The 23,222-nt window shown below is 40.8% G+C and overlaps 2 protein-coding genes across 2 annotated transcripts; both read left to right on the top strand.

Annotated features, from left to right (window-relative positions):
• The first annotated feature begins 2,907 nt into the window (after nt 1–2,907).
• tmed7 (transmembrane p24 trafficking protein 7) lies at nt 2,908–9,554 on the top strand. The gene is made up of 4 exons (XM_046034303.1): nt 2,908–2,950; nt 3,245–3,448; nt 6,343–6,588; nt 7,293–9,554. The coding sequence occupies exons 2-4, from the start codon at nt 3,290–3,292 to the stop codon at nt 7,527–7,529; spliced, it is 642 nt and encodes a 213-aa protein (XP_045890259.1). The 5' UTR covers nt 2,908–2,950; nt 3,245–3,289; the 3' UTR covers nt 7,530–9,554.
• Nucleotides 9,555–9,942: 388 nt separating this feature from the next.
• On the top strand, nt 9,943–20,946 carry fem1c (fem-1 homolog c). The gene is made up of 6 exons (XM_046034302.1): nt 9,943–11,305; nt 14,388–14,557; nt 14,674–14,859; nt 15,216–15,727; nt 16,284–16,460; nt 18,826–20,946. The coding sequence occupies exons 1-6, from the start codon at nt 10,762–10,764 to the stop codon at nt 19,088–19,090; spliced, it is 1,854 nt and encodes a 617-aa protein (XP_045890258.1). The 5' UTR covers nt 9,943–10,761; the 3' UTR covers nt 19,091–20,946.
• Nucleotides 20,947–23,222: the final 2,276 nt, after the last annotated feature.

Genomic DNA, 23,222 nt, shown 5'->3' with positions numbered 1-23,222 from the left:
ATACTGTAATCTCGTATTGCTGGTTCACGCGAGACTTTGTTTTGGGGTCAGACGGGTATTCACAACTGTCAGGAGGACGCACTCAGCGCGCATCATGCAGGGGCGTGATGTCATGAGAACAATTAATATAATCTGTTTTCAATTGCTGCTGCAAAGGGTTACAGACCCAGAGAGGCCTCAGAACCAAGAGAGCTTGGCATTGAAGCTTTGATAATAAATAAGTTTAGCACATTTCAAAACCAAGTTACAAAGTGCTGTCCAGTAGAAAAAAACCCAACAAACTAGATCCAAACTAATAAAAATATAAATGAATTAAAGTAATTTAAAAATAATAAAATAATACAACAATAACAGCAATAATACAATGTTTATAAAACGCCAAACAATAAAACAGTTTCCAGTTCCACAGCTGAGAGGCCCAAACACCAAAAGCTTGTTTAGTGACAAGATGAGATTTTGGAACCATTAGTAGAGCCCTGCCGGCTCGTATAAGGAGTTATCAAATCACAGATGTAGGCAGGAGCCTGACCGTTCTGGCCTTTAAAAACAAGTAGTAAAATCTTAAAATGAATTCTAAAACTCACAGGTAACAAGCAAAGGGCAGTGAGGATTGGTGTGATTGGGTCCCTTCTCTTACTGCGAGTTAGAAGCCTGGCTGCGGCATTTTGAATGAGCTGTAGTCTATGAATGTTTCCCTTACTAATACCAGAATACAGAGTATGAGAGATAAAGGCATGGATGACCTTCTCTAAGTCTGCAGAGGAGAGGAATGACCTCATCTTTGTTATTTGCCTCAGCTGGACAAAACAGCACTGCCACTTTTTTTTTTACCACTTTTTGTTTTTTTTAAGAGATAAAAAAAAAAGCAACAAGAACTTAGGATTTATTATAAAGCTTGGCTAGAGGGCAAGGACAGTATATTAACAATGCCGAAGCAGCTAATAGCCCGATGTGTGTCTGACACCATAACTGTACCATGGCTGTATGCTCAGGCCATAGGAAGTGTGACTTGTAGGGACAAAGCAACCTTGAGTTTCCAGGGATTTGATTTATAGATTGTCCATTCGTACAAATAACTGGTTGTCCAACTCAACAACAAGTCTGACAACTCAGGAAGAGACTCCCTCCACTAGTGAGCAAGACTTTGGAGCACTCAACAATCACTGACTTTGTGGTGTCAACAACCTTCTTGGCTGTGGTCTGCTGCACGAGTGGCATCTCAGCATGCAAACACAAAGAAGTCAGGAATACATCCTGATATTATCCGAGCCACCTGTTCATTTAAATGTCTTATTTTCTTGTTTGATTTCTTCTTTATCCTGTTGATTTTATTGTTTTATGTTCTTGTTATCATTTTTATTTTTATTTTTGGCCCTCATGCAATTTTTCATTCACTGTGGTCATTTATTCCATCCTTGTCTCTGTGTAAATAACTTTGTACTTTGTTTTGATAAGTGCTCTATGAATAAAGATTTATTATTATTTATTTATTATCAGTACAGGCAGCTCTATCCTGGGGTGAGAGAGAAAATTATGGATGTTATTGATAAAACATCCCACCGCCTATATGAAACCCAAAGAGGATCCACTACTGCAGGTCTTTTACAATATCTGTGTTTATCTCTTCATCCTTCAGTGAGGCACTGTTCTCAGATACCCACAATAACAGAGTGTACTGTACTTTTGTTGGGTATTTTGTAGATTTCATCAGAATATAGAAAACTTTGTCTCATAACCACAAATATCTCATAAGAAATAGAATTGTTTTCACCTGGTCAAGAAATTGTGCCATAACTGGAGGCTATTTTAAATGTTGATTATGAATTTGGACTTCTGCTAATGTCGCAATTGAAATAATTTGAGATTGTGCATTTGTAGGCGTTTTTGTTGATTCAATTATATTTTCAATATACCTCCCATTTAAGTACATTTAAGGTATTGTGTGAACACAACATCATTTCCAGATCCAGTGTTAAATTTGACCAGTCTGTAGAGCTGGGCGGCCAAAAAAGGGATCATGATAAAAAAGTTTCATATCATTCCATATGGATAATTATCACAATAAATGTCATATCATTATTTCTTTCAAGTTTAAAGGCAGATTTTTGCTCCTGAGTGAAAGTTGAAGAAACCAGACGGTTAATTGTGCTTTTATTTTGTATTTAACCTTTTTTTAACCAGGTAGGCCGATTGAGAACAGTTTCTCATTTGCAACGGCGACCTGGCCAAGAAAGTGTAGACGTGCAGAACAACATATAGTTACACATTGAATACACATAGCATAAATTACAAAAATACGTAAAACAGTAATGAGTCTGTAGGAGAATATTGAAAGTGCAGTAGCGTCTATGTACATTTAGTGCAGGTGCCGACCATTCAAGGAGGTAGGTCAGATTGTATTTGTAAATGGTATGGCAACAAGAAAAATCAAGATATACTGTTGTGTTCAGAACATTACTTGCAAAACAGTGGATCACTTAACAAATAAAGGTAGAATATTCAAAACAATTACGATAAAATCTTTTATAACAAATATGCATGAGTAAAATTAAGTGAAATCTTTTTTCAGTCCCTTTTCCTCAACAAAACAAATCTCTTAATAGAAAAAATAGGTGCTTATTTGTTCGTGATTCAAATGAATTAAACCAAACATTTATTGAACATTTGTTATATTGTTATTGAGGAAAATTATATTACATTAATTCTCATGATTGTTTTATTCATAAACTTATAGTTCTATTGCCCAGGAGCCACGTTGGAGTGTAATGAAGGAAGAAAGACAAGACGTGTGTGGACGTGGCCCACGTGATCCCACAAGCGCCCGCCTCTTCTTTTTTGACCAATGAGGGAGAGTAGGGGGGCGGGCCTTCAGAGATGACAGCCAATGTCGTGTCAAGGTTTGTAATACGTTACTTAGCATTAGTCGCATCCGGGTGAGCACTTTGTGGTGGTGAGTAGCTTTGGCTGACTGAGAAAATAATGAATTAAGACATGTTAATGTTTGAATTTACTTTAACGGGAATGACCTTAATGCGCCCATAATTCACGAATATACTAGCCATAGGAAAATGTAACAAATTCCAAGTGGCTTCCTGTCTGTAAAATATAAAGGCCAGTCAGCTAGCTAGTTAGCTTTGAGCTAACATCTCGTCACTAATGTCAATGTCCGGGTTTGCTTTGTCACCGTTTTTGCCACCCTCGGTATTGATTTTAGTTTGATGTCTGCTAATGTTTATCTCGGCAGGTCCACTCAGGTTTTTACTTTGGATCTCGGCTGCCGGTCTTCAGGATGTACGGATCCTTTCGGGTGCTGTTGCAGGTGCTGTGGGCCCAGCTTCTCTGTGGTTGGGTGCTGGGCTCCGAGCTAACTTTCGAGCTGCCCGACAACGCGAAGCAGTGTTTCTACGAGGATATCATCATCGGCACCAAGTGTACCCTGGAGTTTCAGGTGCGTGGTCCGCTTTCGTCCCAAAGCTCAACCCTACAGCCTTGTTAATCGTCCTAAAGTGAAGTTGTCATTAAAAAAAAGTCCACACTGTCCTCTTAAAGGCATTATCAGGCTTCAAAAATTAGCACCCCATGTGTAAATACTTTCTAAAATAGTGTCAGTTTATACAAGGGTTACGCCAGCACACCTACTACATACCAAAGTAGTTTCTATCTTAAAGCAATCTACATCACCAACGTTCAAACATATGTTGTATTAAGTTAGAATAAATGTTAAATTCATGTACAGAAATTGGGTCTTGACTAGGGATCGACCGATATGTTTTTTTCCGGGCCGATAGGATTATTAGTAACCAGTTAGACCGATGACTGATATTTGGGAACGATTTGCCATAAAAACAAAATTATCTTAATGTCAAAATTTAGAATAACACAAACTCAACCACAAAACATTGTTAAAAATAACAAGATTAAAGTTAATTGTCATGTTTAATCTATATAAATAGTAAATTTAATGAATTAGAGATCCATCCCAGAGATGGACTTGCTAACTATATGAGTGATAAATTATCATAAACTTTATCTTTACCTGCTGCCATTTAGGGATGCACCAGATGTTACCCTAGCAAAAATAGCACTTTTGGTGTTTGGCCTAATAAGTCAAAAGACCGATTAAATTTTACCGAACAATTACGTTGACATGTCGGCAGTGTGGAATGACTTTGGAAGTGTGAGAGAAAGATGCAAAATCGCCGTTTGCAGACACTGTTCTGCTGAATTGTCTCCTAGTAATGTACATCCACTCCATCTGTGATTGACGTCTTAGAAAAGGCAACAAACGGTCTGACCCACTTTGAGTGTTTCTGTCACTCGTTTCTGAGAAGACGATTAAGCTAGCTGCACCAAAATTTGGAGTGCGCACGTGTTCAAACATTTATGGTAACTGAAACGGAGCGGAGCAAGCTGACAGGCAGGTTAGTGACTTTATCCTGTCATTTTCTCTCTGTACAAAGACAAGTGTTGCAGTATGAGAGTCCTACCTGAAGAGAAGCTATGAAGTCTTCATGTTACGCGATACGAGAACCACATACATAATTTATCAAATTGGGTTGGATTCGGTCGGACTTGATTAATTTAAAAAGAGGATTCACATGTGACCACAGGTGTCCATACAGTATGGAAATAAGGTTAATTTGATTATATTCACAGAAGGTATAAAACATATTACATGTGTACATTAAAAGTAAATGGACACATGGACAATTTATTTTACCGGACCCTCTTGGGCCTCGGACACACCCACCATAGTCTCTCCAAATCCTGTGGGAAACACTGAGTAAAAAGTACATTTTGACTATTTAATTTATGCAATGGCAAAAATGTGTGTGTTCGGTATTCTGCAAATTTTTTCAGGATATTTGGTTTTGGCCAAGAATTTTCATTTCGGTGCATCCCTGCTGCCATTTAGATTGTATTGACACTACTGGTTCTGTTCTATTTTCTTCATTCTATTTATTTTTTCTGTTCTTTCTTTAACTAGTAAAATAATTGCCTTTTAAAAATGTTATTTTAAAAAGAATGAATTCAGAACAGTAATCAAATTAAAAATTTTATTTTAACTAACTGTTTTCAGAGCAGCAACTGTTTACAGCTGCAAAGTCACTATATAAAATCAGTATCTCACTGGGAACAAATGTAACATGTAAAATAAACTATATTCCTGAAATCAAAATACTGAGTGAAGTTTAGAAAGGTACGAAACGTAGCATCTCAGCTAAACAGGCTACAGACAGAGGTTTCGTTTTAGCTTGCTTATAAATTATTAGCTATTAGCCAAGCTAGCACATGTGCTTGTGTAAAACCACAGCTGCGGTGGATGAGCGACAGAGCAGATTAAAATATCACGTTTTAGACATTCCTGCTTATTGTACTGATGCAGGATCAGCCTTTTAGTATTGCTGGTTTTGCTGCACTTACTTACAGTATTGAGCGTAGTTATGGTTAATCTACACTGTTCTCAGCTCACTTTGTTCCGCATGTGTATATGTGGAGCTCTGCTGAGAGAGGAGGCGAGGGATACAGTGTGGTGGCTCGCTCGTTCTATTGGCTACTTCCGCACAATCGAAGGTGTTGATAGGCTTTTACCCGTGACTTGTAACCAATCGGCTAGTACTGTGGGCGGGACATTATACTCACCACACTGTGGGCTCGAGCAGACAGAGAGAGGCGGCTGCATCAGAGCCAAAGGAGCGCATTTTAAATTAATTATATCGGCTATCTGTTTTTAAAATGACCGATTATTGGAAAAATGCTGAATATCGGCCAGGCCGATTATTGGTTGACTCCTTTTACTGAAAGATTAGCTAGGTCAAATCATAAAAGGAGACACGCAAATGTTGAATTTGTTTTTAACAAATATGTGTGTCAGTGTCTAGGGAAGAAAAAATAAATAAATAGGTGGGAGTCAAACCCGGGTCTCGCATCAAAGGCATGTGTCTTATCCACTGGCCATCACCACCCGTGCAGCACCCACTTCACAATAAAACCAACTTAGTAATGCTGATCAGCATATTGTCTACCTGTTCCTTAGAGCGAGCAGTATTTGGCCTTTAGCTTTCATTAGTCATTAGGCTGAGTGATACTTCATTATTAATGTCTAATCGAGAGATATATATATATATACACACACACACAAACACACGAGAAAATATATTATTGTAAAATACAGAAAATTATAGGATTGTGTTCTAGTAAAAAACTGATTTGGATGTGACAGTCAGGACATAAGTTTTGACCATATTGTCTATCTTCTTTCTCTTTACACTGACAACATTCATAGTGGCTTGAAATAAATATTGACAAATACATGGTCCTCCTGTCTTTGTGTATTCCCAGGTGGTGACCGGTGGCCATTACGATGTGGACTGCCGTTTGGAGGACCCAGATGGAACTACACTCTACAAGGAGATGAAGAAGCAATATGACAGCTTTACATTCACAGCAGCCAAGAATGGCACCTACAAGTTCTGCTTCAGTAATGAGTTCTCCACCTTCACACACAAGACAGTTTACTTTGACTTCCAGGTCGGCGATGACCCTCCACTCTTCCCCAACGAGAACAGAGTCACTGCTCTCACCCAGGTGAGCGTGTGTGTGTGTGTGTGTGTGTGTGTGTGTGTGTGTGTGGATGCACGCACAGGCACAGGCCTATGCATTTACATGTTTGTATGTGAGGAATGAATGTTTCGTTCGGTTTTTAGCAGAGTATAGTTATTTTACTTATTTTAGATTTTTTTTTTTGTAACTCTGACATAAGCCCAATTTTGTTTTATTTGGTGCAACATGAGATGATGACACTTTTGTACACCTGTCTCACTCTGCTGTTGGTTTTATTGTGCCTGTTGCAGTTCCTATTAGTCTGTGCAGTTTTGTGTTTCCATCCAGATCCACCCAGTTTTAACTGAAAAGGGGGTTTAACCTGCTGTAATAACTGAAACACCTGTCTGGGTGTGCTCGGCACTTGGAGTTTTAACCAGGATGGATTTAGTTGGCACCCACAGTCACATCTGTCAATAGTTTACCTGCAGTTGCTGTGGACTTTATTACAGATAACACAGTGTATAACGTTTTCACCAAGTTTCTTGTGGATAACAGATGAAACATTGAAAAAGAGAGCCTTGCTTGTACTGCAAGACTGAAGTTGCAAGTAACTATAAGGTGAACATAATAAACCATTTGTTAGTGGTAGTGACTCTGAATAAAAGTTAAAATTGTTTTATTTAGTTGTCAATCGTTAATTTCCAGCCACAATCCAAATATCCTATAATTGTTTGTACCATTTCCAGATGGAATCAGCCTGCGTGTCCATCCATGAGGCCCTGAAGTCGGTCATCGACTACCAGACACACTTTCGCCTCCGAGAGGCCCAGGGACGTAGTCGGGCGGAGGACCTCAACACCCGCGTTGCGTTCTGGTCCATTGGAGAAGCTATTATCCTTCTGGTGGTCAGCATCAGCCAGGTGGTCCTGCTGAGAAGCTTCTTCTCTGACAAGAAGACTACTACAACGCGCGTCGGATCATAACGGTCTCTGAGCACTGGGATCTGATTATCACTTTCTTTACCCGTAACTGGGCTTGTGTGCATAGAATGGGTTAGAATATCAGTGCTAATCTGAAATTGGATCATATCAAACTGCCAGGTCATACAATCTGACATGCCATCCTCACTCAGCACTGGTATTCTCGCTAACTTTACGCAAATGAGTCTTGAACAAAAGGTTATGTGTTGAAAATGTTTTGAGGGGTAAAGGAGAACCTGAAGAAAGGCTTGCTTGTGTTGCTTCTAACTATCTGTATTGGTAGGCAGTTCAAGCAGCTGGTTATATTGTTAAAGCAACCCTTAAATACTTTAAATATTTGAAATAATTTCTAAATGCGTTCTTATTTTAATGCATCCTTTTCCACATCCATAATCTCATACCCTCGCTCTCTAATCTGTTTGAATTTTCAGCCCAAACTGTGCACTGAAATAACCAAGGGAGCGAAAGTTGTGGCTAAATGTACTGGTAACACTGAGGGTTGAGGATTCCACAATGGCAAGGCAAAGGGTTTTTCCCCCATAAATGTTGCATTTGGTTATGAAAAATCTGTTGCATTTTTTCCCCTTTTGTTATTAAACCTCACTGTATTAAGTGAGAAAGACTAGGTTTTGTGTTTGATTTTTATCAGCGTTGTCATTTTAGATGACATATTAGAGAGGGAGGAAGCTGTACAGAGAGTAAGCCCTGCTCTAATCTCATAGTAGCTTGAAACAGTTTGTATTTGGGTTGAAGGATTTTATTTAGAGATGCAGATGAGTGACAGCAGCCAATTTCTTAAATACATTTAAGTCAGTTTTTGCATTTTTTTAATGCCATTTGCTCGATGTATACATTGTGATAAAATTATGCTTCAGATTGACTACACCTTTGGTGAATTATGTCCTAAAACTGTTAAAATTACATGTTGGGGCTTCTGTATTACATCTGTTTGACTCAATGTGGGAGAGAAGAAACAACTTATATTATTCTTGTTTAAAAAAAATATACATTTTGTGTTTTTCAATGCCAGCAGTTTTAGGTGCACCAGCTTGTCATAAAACTTTGTCTTTCACTTTTTCCCATCTAATGTTATATCTAAGTCTGCCTTTGCTGTCTGACCAACTTGTTTATCTTGTAGGCTGGATATTGTCATCTTAGTTTTATACAGCACTGTTGTAGTTGTTATTTGGAATTTTACTCAATTTTCTAAAGTAAGGAAGCAGGAAGGAAGATTTTGACAGCTTTAATCTTATGTCTCTTATCTAATATGGCTGGTTCCGACTTTTTTCCATCATCTTAACTCAATTAGTAAAACTGAAACAAAAATTAGAAACATGCGAGTTTCTTTAAGATTTTCATTAAACTTTTGAGCCTCCAGGAAGTGTTACATGTAGTAGTTGCAGGCTTAGTTCAACGTGGTAGTGTTGCGTCAGCCAGGAATCGCATGAAAGTTAGTGGGTCATTGTTTCTCTTCACTATTCACTGTGTTACTGACTGACATAAACAAAGACACAATCATGGCTGAAACATGAAACACCAGAGTATGTCACTTTGAAGTTTTCACAGCACGCAACATCAATGAATGTAACTGACATTCAGTCACCAGCTAACAAAGCGAGAAGACATTATTGTTGTCATGTGAGAATTGTCACAAAATATAACTTTAATATGTATGACAAAGACAGACTTTTACACCTAACCCACTGAAAGAGACCAAACAGTCAGTGTTTTGTTTTTTACTTTATAGTTTGCTCTTGTTCAACTGTTAGAACTAAGTTCTAGAGACATGGAAGACAAGTAAAAGATATACTACCATATTATTCCCATTTGCTAGTTCTGTCTTGGCTTTAGCTCCTTTGTAATAGTTGTCCCTTCTTCTCACCCTGTGTTCATTGTCAGTTTTGGTAGGTGGTGCACTTTTAGGTTTGTGCACCGACAGGTCATTTTTGGACACAAATTCACCTCTGATGCATTCTGGGAACTTGTTAAGTTATTGGAATGGCTGAATAAACTTTCTGTTAAAATGTCGATGTATGCTTTTATTTATTGGTTATCAATAAACTCTTGGATTTCAGTGATGGATGGAGTTTCAAGATACATCCTCTGTGCTGGTCATGCTTCTTTTATCCTGTAGGGAGTGATAAAATCAAGGCCATCACAGTCAGCTTTGCAGCCGTGAAATATTTAAAAATATGTTTTACGCCGGCAGATACAGAGTAGGTATTTTAAGCTTTCACTTGGCGTTGGTTTCTCCTTCCGTTGTAGGTATTTCTTTACAAAAGGTACTTACAGAGGAGCGATCTCTCTTTGTTGTGTTTTTAATTGACCACGTCATAGCCTGCCAGCTTTGTGATTGGCCATTCACACGTCAATCATTTGCGCGAGACGAGAAAAAAAGACGGGTTACGTTTGCGATTTGACAGAAACTGAGTCGTGATTATCTGGGCGAGCCGTGGGTGGATAGCTTTGCCTATCTGCCTTCCCCTTCTTCGAGATTACTGTCGTGCCAGCTTGCTGAGTGGCTACATTGACGACTGTTATTCGCTGTGTTGGGGGTAACGTCGTTTGTTTCTCCGTGTGTGTGGAAGAAAAACGACTCTGATACCAGGGATATCCTCTGCTTGTTTGGCCGAACTAGAGACCGACCGTCGTTTTCCCAGGCTAAGCTAGCAGCAGCACGGCGCAACGGGTGTGGGTGGATTTTTATATGACGGCCCTCGGAAAGCGAATATAAATATCCTCTCAGGAGTATGTTGTGGAGCAATGACAAGCACAGGAAGCAGATCTAAAGGAGGAGAGAGGGGAAGACGTGCCAGTGGATGAGTATCGGTCGAACGATCAATAAAGAGGTGTAGCGTTAGTGCTAAAGTATTTCAGCTAGCGAAGCTAATCGTTTAGCTAAATTGATCAAGGAAGTTGGGTAGCCACCTTGCTAACTCAGCGACAAATGTATTACTGGACCAAGGGTCGCCTCAAACATATGAGTTATTAGTTACAGAGCCACGTAACATGCTGGTGATTCCCGTTTTTGAAAGCTGAACGAATTGTCGTGGGCTTTGAACCGAAACGCTAACTGTTAGCCAACGTTAGTTGGGTTTTACGATTGCTAGAAAGTCGGAGCTTGTAAACAAAGGGTCCCGAGCTCCACCGCAGCGTTACACCTCGAGTTATCGTTGACTGATTGTTTCACGGACATAGTTTCCTTTTTATTAAACACTGAAACCATCTCTCAGAAATGGATTTAAAGACGGCCGTTTTTAACGCAGCCCGGGACGGTAAGCTCCGGCTGCTGCAGAAACTGTTGGAGAACAAAGATGGACACGAGGTGACCAAGTTGATGGGTGAGAAGACTAACGGAGCCACCCCGCTCCTGATGGCTTCCCGGTACGGCCACCTGGACTTGGTAGAGTATCTGCTGGAGATCTGCAGTGCGCCTGTTGAGGTCGGTGGGTCAGTGAACTTTGACGGGGAGACCATCGAGGGAGCGCCCCCTCTCTGGGCCGCCTCGGCGGCGGGGCACCTGAAGGTGGTCCAGTCCCTGCTGGGCCACGGAGCTTCTGTCAACAGCACGACCCTGACCAACTCCACACCCCTGAGGGCGGCCTGCTTTGACGGCCACCTGGACATTGTGAAATACCTGGTGGAGCACAAAGCTGACCTGGAGGTGGCTAACAGACACGGCCACACGTGCCTCATGATTTCCTGCTACAAGGGACACAAAGATATAGCGCAGTACCTGTTGGAGAAAGGTGCAGATGTCAACAGAAAAAGTGTTAAAGGTGAGTGGGTAGCACACTCAAGGCTGTTGGCAACATGCAAACAGTGGCTCCCTTTTATTCACATGATCTCTGACCCTGAGATAAGATACACAGATTCTGCAGATTCCTACATTTTCTCTCTCAACTCTATTTCACAGCAACACCTCAGGGTTAAGCCACACATTCTGGATAATTAGTTGATGTATTTCTATTAATCTCCTGGCAAGTAATTTTTGAGAAAGTTAAAGAAACTTTGTGAATATGTAAAATAATACCCTCATATACTAGAGGTGATTAAATAGATGTAAATATACACAGTAGGGAACAACAATGTGAGACCGTAATTTAAGCATTAGCATGTTTCCATCTAAAATGACTCAACAGAATAACATGAACTTCTGGTTTCACAATGGAAAGCTGCAATGACAACTGCGTCAGCGTGGACTGATTCAGTGGTGGGTGTGTCTGAAAAGATCATGGTTTCTCCTTAGATGATTTATAAATACATGAAAACCGGTGTTCATCTATTTGATTTGTTTTTTTTAGGGTATTGTCTTTTATGAGATGACAGACCACAGGATTACTTGAAAAGAAGAGTATTACAGTGGTTTCCCGCCATTAAAAATCTTGTGTATCAGTTGTAACAGTTGACCGCTGTAGATGTCTAAAAGAAACCTGGGGAAATGGGAAGTGTTCCTTCCTTCACAGAGCACAACAGCTGTAGTTAGTAGATTTCAAAAGTAACCCGTTTTCACGGGAGGAAAAATTATCGAAATGTCCTCAAACCATCCTTGCGCTGTGGTTCACTTCTGACAATCTTTATACTCGGTGTGTTCCACGTTATCATTCTTTCAAAATAAGGTGTCTGTGTTAATCCTCATGCATCAAACTTGCAAGCAGGTACGTCTATTAGTTTTCACACATTTGAGTCCCCACCTCCTACGCTTCCATGAAACCACCTTTGACTAGCTAGAGGTTGGCACGAAATTTATTCACTCTGTCAACATCCAATGAAAAGTCAAGACACTTGGTTCTCCTGACCATCGTAAGAGCAGCTGGCAGTTGCTCTAATGTACACAAACCAATGCATGGGCTTACAAGTGAGCTTGACAGTGGTGTGATGATTGAGGTGGAAAGCACTCTTGCAGCCAGTTTTTCAGATTATTGCCTTTTTTAATAACTGATAAACCAGCAGGAAGGAGTAGATGTGTAATATTAGATATACAGCGTCACATTTCCCAAAATAATGGACATTGTGTTGCTTTGGGGAAAATGGCCAGGATCCCACAACCACAGCAGATTGAACTGCTTAAAAAGATGTCGTCAGCGCTTCAGGACAGTTATTCGTGGGATGCCTTCCAAAATGAACGCCTCATTTTGGTTTAACGTAGCCTAAATTCTATTGGGAGCCGCATAATGACTGTGCGAAGGATTTCCCAAATTTCTGGATTAACCTGTTTTGTTAGTGGAAGTGAACTTATCGTCCATACGAGAGAAGGAAGAGAAAAAAATTTCCATAACCACACGAAAATATTGACGTTGAACATATTCCCCCAGAAAAGTTGTGAACTCCAGTGGCAGCTGATTTTTTTTTGAGGAAGGCCCAAAAGAGGCATTTGTGGCAAATTCATGGTAACATGATACTCTACTGTAGCAAAAAGTATTTGATATCTGAGAAATGCAGCGTTAACTATATAATCACTCCATTTGAAAGCAAGTAATTCATTTTACAAACGGGCCACCAGCTGGACAGGGAGTCTACTTGTGGTTATTGACAGTGTTGCATGTAAATAACTTAACATTACAGTAGATCAGCCTTAGTCTTAATCTGTTAAAATGAGCTTTCAGATTTTTCCGTCATTGTTGAAAAGATTCAGCCAATGGCGGAGAATATTCAGTTGATGTGAGCCCTGCTCAGTGATGGCTATTTTGGAATACCACAATGTCTAAAAATGCTCTATGATTCAACATTTATACTAAGGCTGGGCAGTATATAGGTTATTTCAAAAGAGATGTACAATTAGACAATACCATTTATGCTGATAGTTTGATGTTGTATGTTAGTTCTGTGAGTGTGAAGAGTACTGATGGAGGAAGATTCAATAAGTGAGTGACACTTAAATAAGGTGGAGAATGAAGTATAATTAAAACGGTGAAATAAGAAACAAGCTGGTCTGAACACACCTTTTTAACCTAACACCTTTCTCCAGGTTTCTTGTATGATGTGACACACCCACAAAGTCAAAGCAAACAACTCAAAAGACTCTTCAAAAATATTGCACAGTCTCAGGAGACGGCATATTATTTAACCAAGAAGCCACTGCAAAGCTTTTTTTTGTTTTTGTTTAGTTTTTTTTAACTGCACATGCTTGCAGCAGTTAAGCTGACATCCCCATTGGAAAGCTTCTATTCAGTTTACCCACTATATTAAGAACTAGAGGCAGCATGACCTGCTATTTTCTGAGTGAGTGGTATGGAGAATTGCATGCTCAATCTGTGAGCATGACAAGTTTCACCTGAATGGGTAATCATTGGGTGGAAGTGAGCGTTTAAGAAATGACTCAATGGCAGCATCCTCAGTAATCCTGGTACCAGCTGATCTGCAGCCATTTTGAAGATATTCCAACAGGCGCTGGAACGCTCTCTGTAGATACATTTGCTAAGTTTATTTTTATTACGCTAATTGGCCAGTTTGCAAACCCGTGAGTAGCATTAAAATTATCTCTGCTTTTATCATAAATGCTGTGGCTCAGCCGGGGTATACAATCACTTGTATAGCACTGAGGTACTGCTTCCTCCGGCAGCATGAAGATACAGTCTTCAATTAAATGTATCTGCAGATCATCTAGTAGTGCTTTAGTTATGCTAACTATTTGTTGCAGAAAAGTCACCATAAATGGTAAATTGTTAAGAGTTCACGTCTATTAACTTTCAAGTAAATCTTAAAAGAAATCCATATAAAAAAAATAAACACAAGCATTGCATTACTTGAACAAACTTGTCTCTGAATTCCAACGACACTTCTGTGTGGTGACTTTGTCTGGGTTCTCTGTGAATATAATTCTATAGCTTATTGTAAGACACGTGTCCCCTCTGTTCACAGGCAACACGGCGCTTCATGACTGTGCAGAGTCGGGCAGTCTGGAGATCATGCGAATGTTACTGCAGTATGGAGCGTCCATGGAGCAGGACGGCTACGGCATGACACCCCTGCTCTCTGCCAGCGTCACAGGCCACACGAACATTGTAGATGACCTGACGACGCACCATCAGGTCAGGGTTCCTGTTGCTTACAGTGGTGTTTGTCTGCATAGACGTGCGTGAGGTATCTATTAAATATTTATCTTGAAGGAATATTCATTAAAAAAATTATGTTCTTTGTTCTGCAGACGAGCCACATGGAACGCATCGATGCCCTGGAGCTCCTCGGAGCCACGTTTGTTGACAAGAAGAGAGATCTGCTTGGAGCTTTAAAATACTGGAAGAGAGCCATGGACCTCAGGTACATGGACAACAACGTTGTCCATAAACCAGAACCCAAGCAGCTGGTCATGGCATACGACTACGCCAGGGAGGTGAGTATTAGTTTGAGTCCGTCTGTCCACCTAACACCACCCTAGCGTCATGTTTTGGTAAAAGCAGCACAGACTTTAGCAAAGGGACTGCTTTTAAGTTCACTGCACAGAAACGACGTTTAAAAATCTTTAGTATTAGAGACAACAGGCTATTTTTTGAGGTTGTCGCGAAGAATTAAAAGAAAACGTGTTCTACTGAATTTATATTTATTAGAGAACCCACTGCAGCAGTCCAGTCTCAAGTCTTAAAGCTATTTGCTTCTGGAAAGCCTGACTTCATCACAGCACATGGAAACCCCAAACTGCCTAAATTGCTGCACCCTGCCATTATCTTGACCTTGTAATCGTCTTTCTAGGTAACAAACGCAGAAGAGCTGGACGGGCTGATATCCGACCCGGATGAAATGCGCATGCAGGCACTGCTCATCCGCGAGCGAATCCTCGGCCCACAACATCCAGACACGTCTTACTACATCCGTTACCGAGGTGCTGTCTATGCCGACTCTGGGAACTTTGAGCGCTGTATCAATCTGTGGAAGTACGCGTTGGACATGCAGCAGAGCAACCTGGACCCCCTGAGCCCCATGACCGCTTCCAGCCTGCTGTCGTTCGCTGAGCTCTTCTCCTTCATGCTGCAGGATCGGGCCAAGGGGCTACTGGGGACATCGGTGTCATTTGAGGACTTGATGGGGATCCTTTCCAAGAGTGTGTTGGAGATTGAGCGGGCCGTTAAACAAAATGGACCGATGCCTCCAGACCCTGCCCAGCTCAGCAAGGCCCTGTCAATCATCCTGCACCTCATTTGTCTTTTGGAGAAAGTGCCATGTACTACAGAGCAGGACCACTTCAAGAAGGAAACCATCTATAGGTGGGGTTGTGTGTAAATTGCCTGCATTGGCAATAATGTTTCTTCAGTGAGGAAAATTATATTTTAACATTTTCCCTCAGTAAAAGTAAATATTAAGTTAAAAGGGAGGTTATCCAGTTCTGTTCACGCAATACACAGTATGATGCCCTGTCTTTTACTTGATTTGGTGTGAACCTTTCACCATTCAGGGAGCCAGAGCACTTTTATGTCCCCCTTTTTCACCAACTAAGAGTGTCACTGAAACGGTGCATTACACCTCCAAGGAGGTGTCAAGGTGCAGTCTTAACAGGTTCAGTCAGTGTTGGAAGATGTTTCTGCTGTCCTGCAAATAGTCGTGATTTTGCTGAGATGTAGCTAGGCCCCGCTCGTAGTGAGAGAGCAGTAAGACAATTGGCAGTATGTCTCATAATCTGTGCTAATAGTCCAGTCAGACCTGAGGTCCTCATTATCATTTGGGACGTTGTCCTGTACTTGCGTAGCGCTGTTACGGTGATGTTTGTAGTTCATTGTCAGTTTGTTGCAATTCCTCGATTGAAAGGTTGATATTTCTCTGCAGATTCCTGAAGCTCCAGCCGTGTGGTAAGAACGGCTACAGTCCACTACACCTGGCAGTCGACCGCAACACCACCTGTGTGGGCCGCTATCCCGTCTGCAAGTTCCCCTCCCTCACAGTCGCTTCCATCCTTCTTGAATGTGGGGCAGATGTGAACTGCCGCGATCAAGATGACAACAGGTCTGTTTGGGTTTGTAAATGTTTCATCTAGTCTAGTTACGCGCTCATAATTTGCTGTTTTGTCACTATCATGGTTTTAATTTATTTATTTTTACCAATAATTCTGTTAATAAGAACAACAGACAACATAGTAAAAATGGTTAGAACCAGGGCAGGAATTTCAGAGACCCCCCAGTTTTCCCTCATATCCCTCAAAAAATGATATGCCCTGCAGCCACAGTGGCCAGCTCACATCGTCCTCAAGACCAGTTCAACTGTAAGTCATGGTTTTGCAGCTGAAGCCGTAAGACTGGACAATAGGGGCTGGCTGGCTATTTAGAAACATGTCGCCACGCTTGTCAGTTTCAAGTGAGAGCTCATGTGGACGAGTAAGAACGGGTGCGTGACGATGGACAGAAGTGATGTGATATAAAAACTTTGTTAGAATGTGTATGAACTACACTGTGGACCGGAGTGTCTCTTAACTACGGAGACCCTAAAATGTCAAAGGTTTTATTTTGGTTAATCTTGAGCACAAAAGTTGGATACTTGTAACACAAGATAAAAAATCACCGTACGGGACTGAAGGGCTGCCGTAGTTTACAGTGCCAGACGAACAGATCTGTGTTCTATATGCTCAGCTCCTCTCTGACCCCGGACACACACACATTGTTGTTGACTTGTTTATGCTTCTACAACCGATCACAGTGCTCTGTGACCCGTTTCCCCCGTTACTTGAAGGGCTGAATTTCCCATATGGAGCATTTCAGAATAAGAGCGTTTTCCCTGCCTGATTTAGCTGAATTGTTTCGAAGTAGTTGATTTGTTAAGTTGTCCTTGATTTTTGTGCTTCTACCATGGTTAAGAAGGCTACGTAGTTAAATTGTTTCTGTTTTTAACTGTGTTTATTGATATACGATCGGGAGTCTGTACAAGGTATTTTACTTTGAAAATCAACTGGATTCTCTTTGCCGTTTCTGTGTCTGACTTCCTGCCTGGCTCATCTGCTCTGTTCTGCTTGACGCGTCTTCTGTCAACAATAGACCGGCTGCCTATTCTTCTGGGACGCGCTGTGGCACTACAGTGGCAGCAATTAGCTATGGCAGCCGTAACGCGGCGCACACGCCGCCTGTGTGATTCCGGGGTGAGACATCTGTATCCTCACTGCGCTGCATTTTTATAAACTATGATAAACTGGTCGTGGGTCATATCTCCCTCTAGTCCAGGCGTTTTCTCTCCCTCTTCATCTCCTTGCATCCCTTATGCCTTAGATCCTGTTGTTGACTGTGCAGTTGCTGTGGCTGCTTTGATGTACAATATGTTGGTGTTCAAGTTGGCCGCCTGCTGTGGAGTAAATGACATGTCATCCTGGCTAGGCTGTGCGACATGACAATATCTATCGTTTGACGTTAGAAAAACATCTGTTCTTTACAATTATGCTCAATTGTTTTTTGTTGTCGCAAAATCCACACTTTACCGTAATATTTTCCACAAGGGGATGGTGCTTTGCAATTTGGTGAAGTTAGTTTTAAGTTGGAGATTCAACAGATTTGTTTTCAGAATAAACAAACATGGAAGGGAGTGAAGTTTACTCAGAAATCGGTAATACTGAACAGGAGGACTCAGGACCATGCAAGCAAAAACGGGGAGCTCATATCAAAGAGAAGTCTGTTGTATGAACAAGCCACACAACAGGTTCCAGCCATGTCGGGTAATGTTAAATGACTTGCCCACCGACAATCAGCTTACTTTCTAGTTCGCCAAGACATGCTGTCGTGACGTTCGCTACAGCAGAAGTGTGAGAATCGCAGTCTGGAGCTGGTATGGTGATTCTGGGACCGTGTCATCCCCTCATGTTAGCTTTGCAGCAGAAAATAGTGACAGTTTGATAACCACAATCTAGCTAACAAGAGTTGCGTTACATCCTGTGTCGTTTTTAGCTCTATATCATGGCATTTGTTATGTTACTGGATTTCTCCAGAATCGCATACCCACCTTTTATGATGCAGAGAAATGAGTAATGATTATGATTATATTTCATTGAAATTACACAAATGTTTTGATATCGGGATATATATCTTTATTGGGATATATCGGGATTTGAGATTTTGGTCAAATCGCACAGCCCTAATCCTGGCCATTGAAATTAATAAAAAAAAAAAATAAATACATGAATGTCACGCCCTGCATTTGGACTTTGTGCCCTCAACACAAAAGGCCAAGCGACCTTGCCCCTAAAATCATGAAATTCCAGGCCTGGTTAGAACAATGTTGTATTTCTTCCATCTGTAACTGAGAAGGTAAATGAAAATACCTAACTAGTATAATCTTATGGAAGATTATTTATATTGTTTGTTTTGTTTTTTTTTCCTTGCCAACCCATCAGTCCCCTTCATATAGCCGCATCCAATGGTCACCCCGACATCATGAACCTGCTGATTTCATGCGGAACTCACTTTGACAGCACCAACGCCTTCAAACAAACAGCCTGTGACCTCCTGGACGAGAAGGAGCTGTCCAGGAATGTCATCCAGCCCATAAACCACACCACGCTGCAGTGCCTAGCCGCCAGGGCCATCATCAAGCACAGCCTCGACTACCGGGGAAACATCCCCGAGAAACTAGAGGCCTTCGTCCTGCTCCACAGATAATGATTGTGAAGGATTAGAGAGAGAACTGGATGGATGAAAAGAGGAGGGGGCGTGACTACATGGAGTGGACTGGACAGACTGAGGAGCATTATAGTTCAACGCCTGACCCACGTGGCGTTGGAGGAGCTGAAAGACACAACTTTGTGGGTTAGTGTTGCAAATTCAAACTATTTTGGGGAGTATGAACTCAAAGATTTGTGTGAACAAAAAATGTCGTCATTCAACAAGGAGAAACTGAGAAGTGATTGGAGTAAACAGAGGAATGGGTTAGCATTTTCGCCTTTGATGGAGGCACAGCTCTGACCGGTCACAACTCAATCTCTGGGGATGGATTAGGAGTGGATTGCAACATGGACGAACAGTTGTATCTCCGGATGAACTGAGAAAAGGGTTTACGTATTTTTGCTTTAGAAAAAAAAAAACATTTTTTTGTTTTGTTTGTTTTTTTGCATATTCCACTATGCTATTTATTGAATGAAACTTGAGAGATTTTTCTCCATGCTGGCTCCAACCCAGCCTCAACTTTGCCTGCTTCTCTCAAAGCAAGGATTGAGGCCTTTCTACATATGCTGGGACTTCAGGTTATTTTTTTGTTTGTCCCATCACTGTTGCCAACAGTCATGGACCCTTCCTCAGTCATTAGGTTACACCTTTTTGTGTGTGTGTGTGTGTGTGTGTGTGTGTGTGTGTGTGTGTGTGTACTTTTCCAATACATTTAGTTATTGTCAAATCTGGATACCTGCCAAGTGGTAGGCATTCTAGACTTATTTGTCCATCCCAACTTTAGTGTATAACAAAGCTTTACGAGAAGGGTTTAATGTCTGCGAACACCATAAGTGCTTTATTCTTCCTATGCACAGGCTAGGCTGTTGGAAAGAGAGACTGTTGTATTCTGTGCCGGCACTTGTCTGTGCAATATCTCCATGAGTTTTTGTGTTTACCTCATTGCTGCCGTTTCCTTCAGTGTCCCCTTTCCTCACTCAGAAGGGGGGGAGGGGGTGCAAAAACCATTGTACTGAGTGTTGTAAAAAGAGTGGATGAATTTGAATGATTGTGTATGTGTGAAAGAGCGTAAGTGCCACAGTGTGTTTCTTGTATGCGGAGTGTTTTTTTGTTTTTTTTGTTTTTTTTTTTTTGGTTTGTTTTGGTTTTTTGTTTTTTTTTGTTTGTGTTTTTTAGCTTACACAAATGATTGCGGACAAGAGTTTGTTAAAGTGGTGGAAATTCCATAATGCATATGACTGCCACTAGAAACCACAGCGGCCAAACTGTCTACAACCGCTGGAGTGTGCAGGCTTGTACACAAAAGTGACCTCTTACAGTTCATACATGGCTTACCTTTAATTGCCGTCGTTCTTTTAATAATCGTGATCAAAAAGCAAATTCTGAGTAGGTTTACCAACATTGGCCAATTGTGCATGTGCAGCAGCGTATCAACCAACCAATCACTGCAGAAAACCTTTCATGAGAACTCCTAGGCTCCAAACTAGACTACAGCTAGGTTAGTTCTGCTCATTTTGTACAACTGTCGTCCAATTGTATAAGAACTGAAGACACAAATGAGTGGGAGAACGCCTCGACCTACAGAATAGTACAGCTTTGTGAATTATCTTGTTTGCACATTAGCTTTTAGATGTGTGGGGTTGAAAAAAGGGCTTTTCATAATTCGTAGGATTTCATATTGCAGTCTGTTAAACCTGACCGCTCAAAACCAGACGTAGAAAATGTATGAAGACTCCCAGGGCAACTTGATTTGAATCTGCACTTTACTACAGCGGAGTTTAAGATTTGAATATGGCATTAATCAAGTTCATGTCTTAATAACCAGTTTGACAATAAACCCATGTTGCACTTGTCTCCTTGTTGAAATGTCTTTATTTCCTTATTCTGTCTATTTGTGGAGCTTTTGCTGGTGGGAAATGTAGCAGATGTTTAGGTTTCTAAGGGAGAATGGAATTGTGTGTTTTAGCCCTGTGTAGGTGTCTACATTTCAGTTTTAAATGGTGCCAATTTCCAATGGCCTACATGTATCCTTCAGATCAGGAAAATGGTGTTCCACAAGGAAAAAGGCTGCTTTCAATCCCGACTGAAATTGAGATAAGGGTACTAGTTTTGTTCCCAAGCGATCAGCACATACGCTAAATCTATTTCTTTAAAAGGTTCATGGGAATACAGAAATAAAAATGGCACATTACCAAAAACCTTGCCTAATAAAGTCATTAGTGTGTGTGGTAAACAGTCAAGTTGTGTGTTGCGACCTGATGTCACAGCTTCAGGCAAAAATTTTTTTTCAGTTTTTACCATGTTCCCTTTCCACCAGTTACTTTTACTGCTTCTCTGCCTGTTAACTATTGAGTTTTCATATGAATTTCACAGGATTACCAGACTGAGTCCATCCTCCTGCTAATTTTACTGCAGAGTCACTGAGCTTTAGACTCATTCCAGATACTTGAGTTTGGGAGCAGGTTTATAGAGGACCACTCTGGACTGGAATGTGTCCAGAGAAACCTTTGACATGGCAGAAGGGGTTGCTCATGTGGCGCTTCCAAGAACTGTCTCAAATAAAAACATGCTGATTTATGGTTTGTTTGTTCAAGACTCATTGCTTAAAGAAATAAACGAACAGCAGTGGCTGACTGGGTGCTCTGCAGAGAACATGGGACAAATATGCCTCTCTGAGAGACTGACATTATTTACCCGCTCAGTCATAGGATCTAACCAAATATGTTTGCCTTTGGCCAAGAAGAGAATATGTGTTCCCTACTTTGTTGTTGAGCATTTTATAAAATACTTTGAAAATAGCGTGCAACATGAAATGGCAAATAACCAATGAAAGTGATCTGAGAGGTTTATTTGCACTTTTTTTTTTTTTTATGTAAGAATAAACAAGCTACTGATTATAAAATGACCCCAAAACGTGCAGCACCAATCAATAACTTCTTTCTGGCCAAATTTTCTGTTCTCTCACAATGAACATGGCAAATGAGGAGGAAAGAATAAATCATGCCTGCATGTGTGCTAATTCAGCAGGAATGATATTACATGAGAAAAGTTGATATACAGAGAAACATATGTGAAAGCAAAACAGAGAGCTGCATGTGTCCAGTACTTTGATTTATGTCTAAACACCTGAAAAAATAGTGACATTCCTGTAATAACCTTAGCTGTAATTCTTGTTTCCTAGTTGGCACATGTTGATACAAAACTAAAATGTGTTAGCATTTAGCTCAAAGCACTGCTGTACTTAAGAAAAGCCTCACACAGCCACAAGTATGGCTGTAAACGTTTAGTCTTGTTGTCTTTTCATTGAATTAGTTCACATTAAGAAAAATACAGATTAACGCCAGCAGTTCTCTGTTGTTAAAAACATTAGTCTTGGTTTAATCTCCAGGTTATAGGATGATCACACTGGGTATTTCCCTCTCTCTCTCTCTCTCACCAACTGCTCAAGGCAGATGGCCGCCCACCGTTAGTCACGGCTCTGTTCAAGGTTTCTACCTGCTGAAAGGGAGTTTTTCCTTGCCTGTGTCTCCAAGTACTGGCTCATGGTAGGAATTGTTGGGTCTCTTGTTTTTTACAAAATATTACAAAGAGTACGGTCTTGACCTGCTTTTTATGAAAAGTGCAATGCAATAACTTTTGTTATGAATTGAATTTTTATAAATAAAAACTGAATTGAATTATTTTAGTTTAAAATTGTGAATGGATGATAAAACAGTCGTCATCTAACAACTTGATGATGGATCTCCCTCATATGCAAAGAATAAAGGTCTTGACTACACATTTATTACATTATGTAAAAGTCACAGTGGGAATAGGTCTTGATTGTCAAACAAATTTAAATGCAGAGATGGATTTCTTCCCCAACCCCTTCCTCTGTCACAGTGAAGCTCTCACCACCTGTTTCCTCCACATGTACAGCGGCAGCAGCAGCAGAATGTCACACATATTCTGAATGTTCTCTGATGAGTCACTGCCAAGGTCTCGAGCGGAGAGTGGGAATTTCTTAATGAGTCACAATCACTGTAGGTACTTGTGTGTGTGCGCGCACTGGGCAGCTGAGGCAGAGCAGGTTTGGGTAGATACTCTGCGTGTCATAGCCGATCAAGAGTCTATTTTGTGACCTATAAAT

Source organism: Micropterus dolomieu, linkage group LG21, assembly GCF_021292245.1.
Source record: "Micropterus dolomieu isolate WLL.071019.BEF.003 ecotype Adirondacks linkage group LG21, ASM2129224v1, whole genome shotgun sequence".
Classification (NCBI taxonomy): Eukaryota; Metazoa; Chordata; class Actinopteri; order Centrarchiformes; family Centrarchidae; genus Micropterus; species Micropterus dolomieu.
The sequence above is the reverse complement of the archived record's forward strand: the minus strand, read 5'-3'. Positions and strand labels throughout refer to the sequence as shown.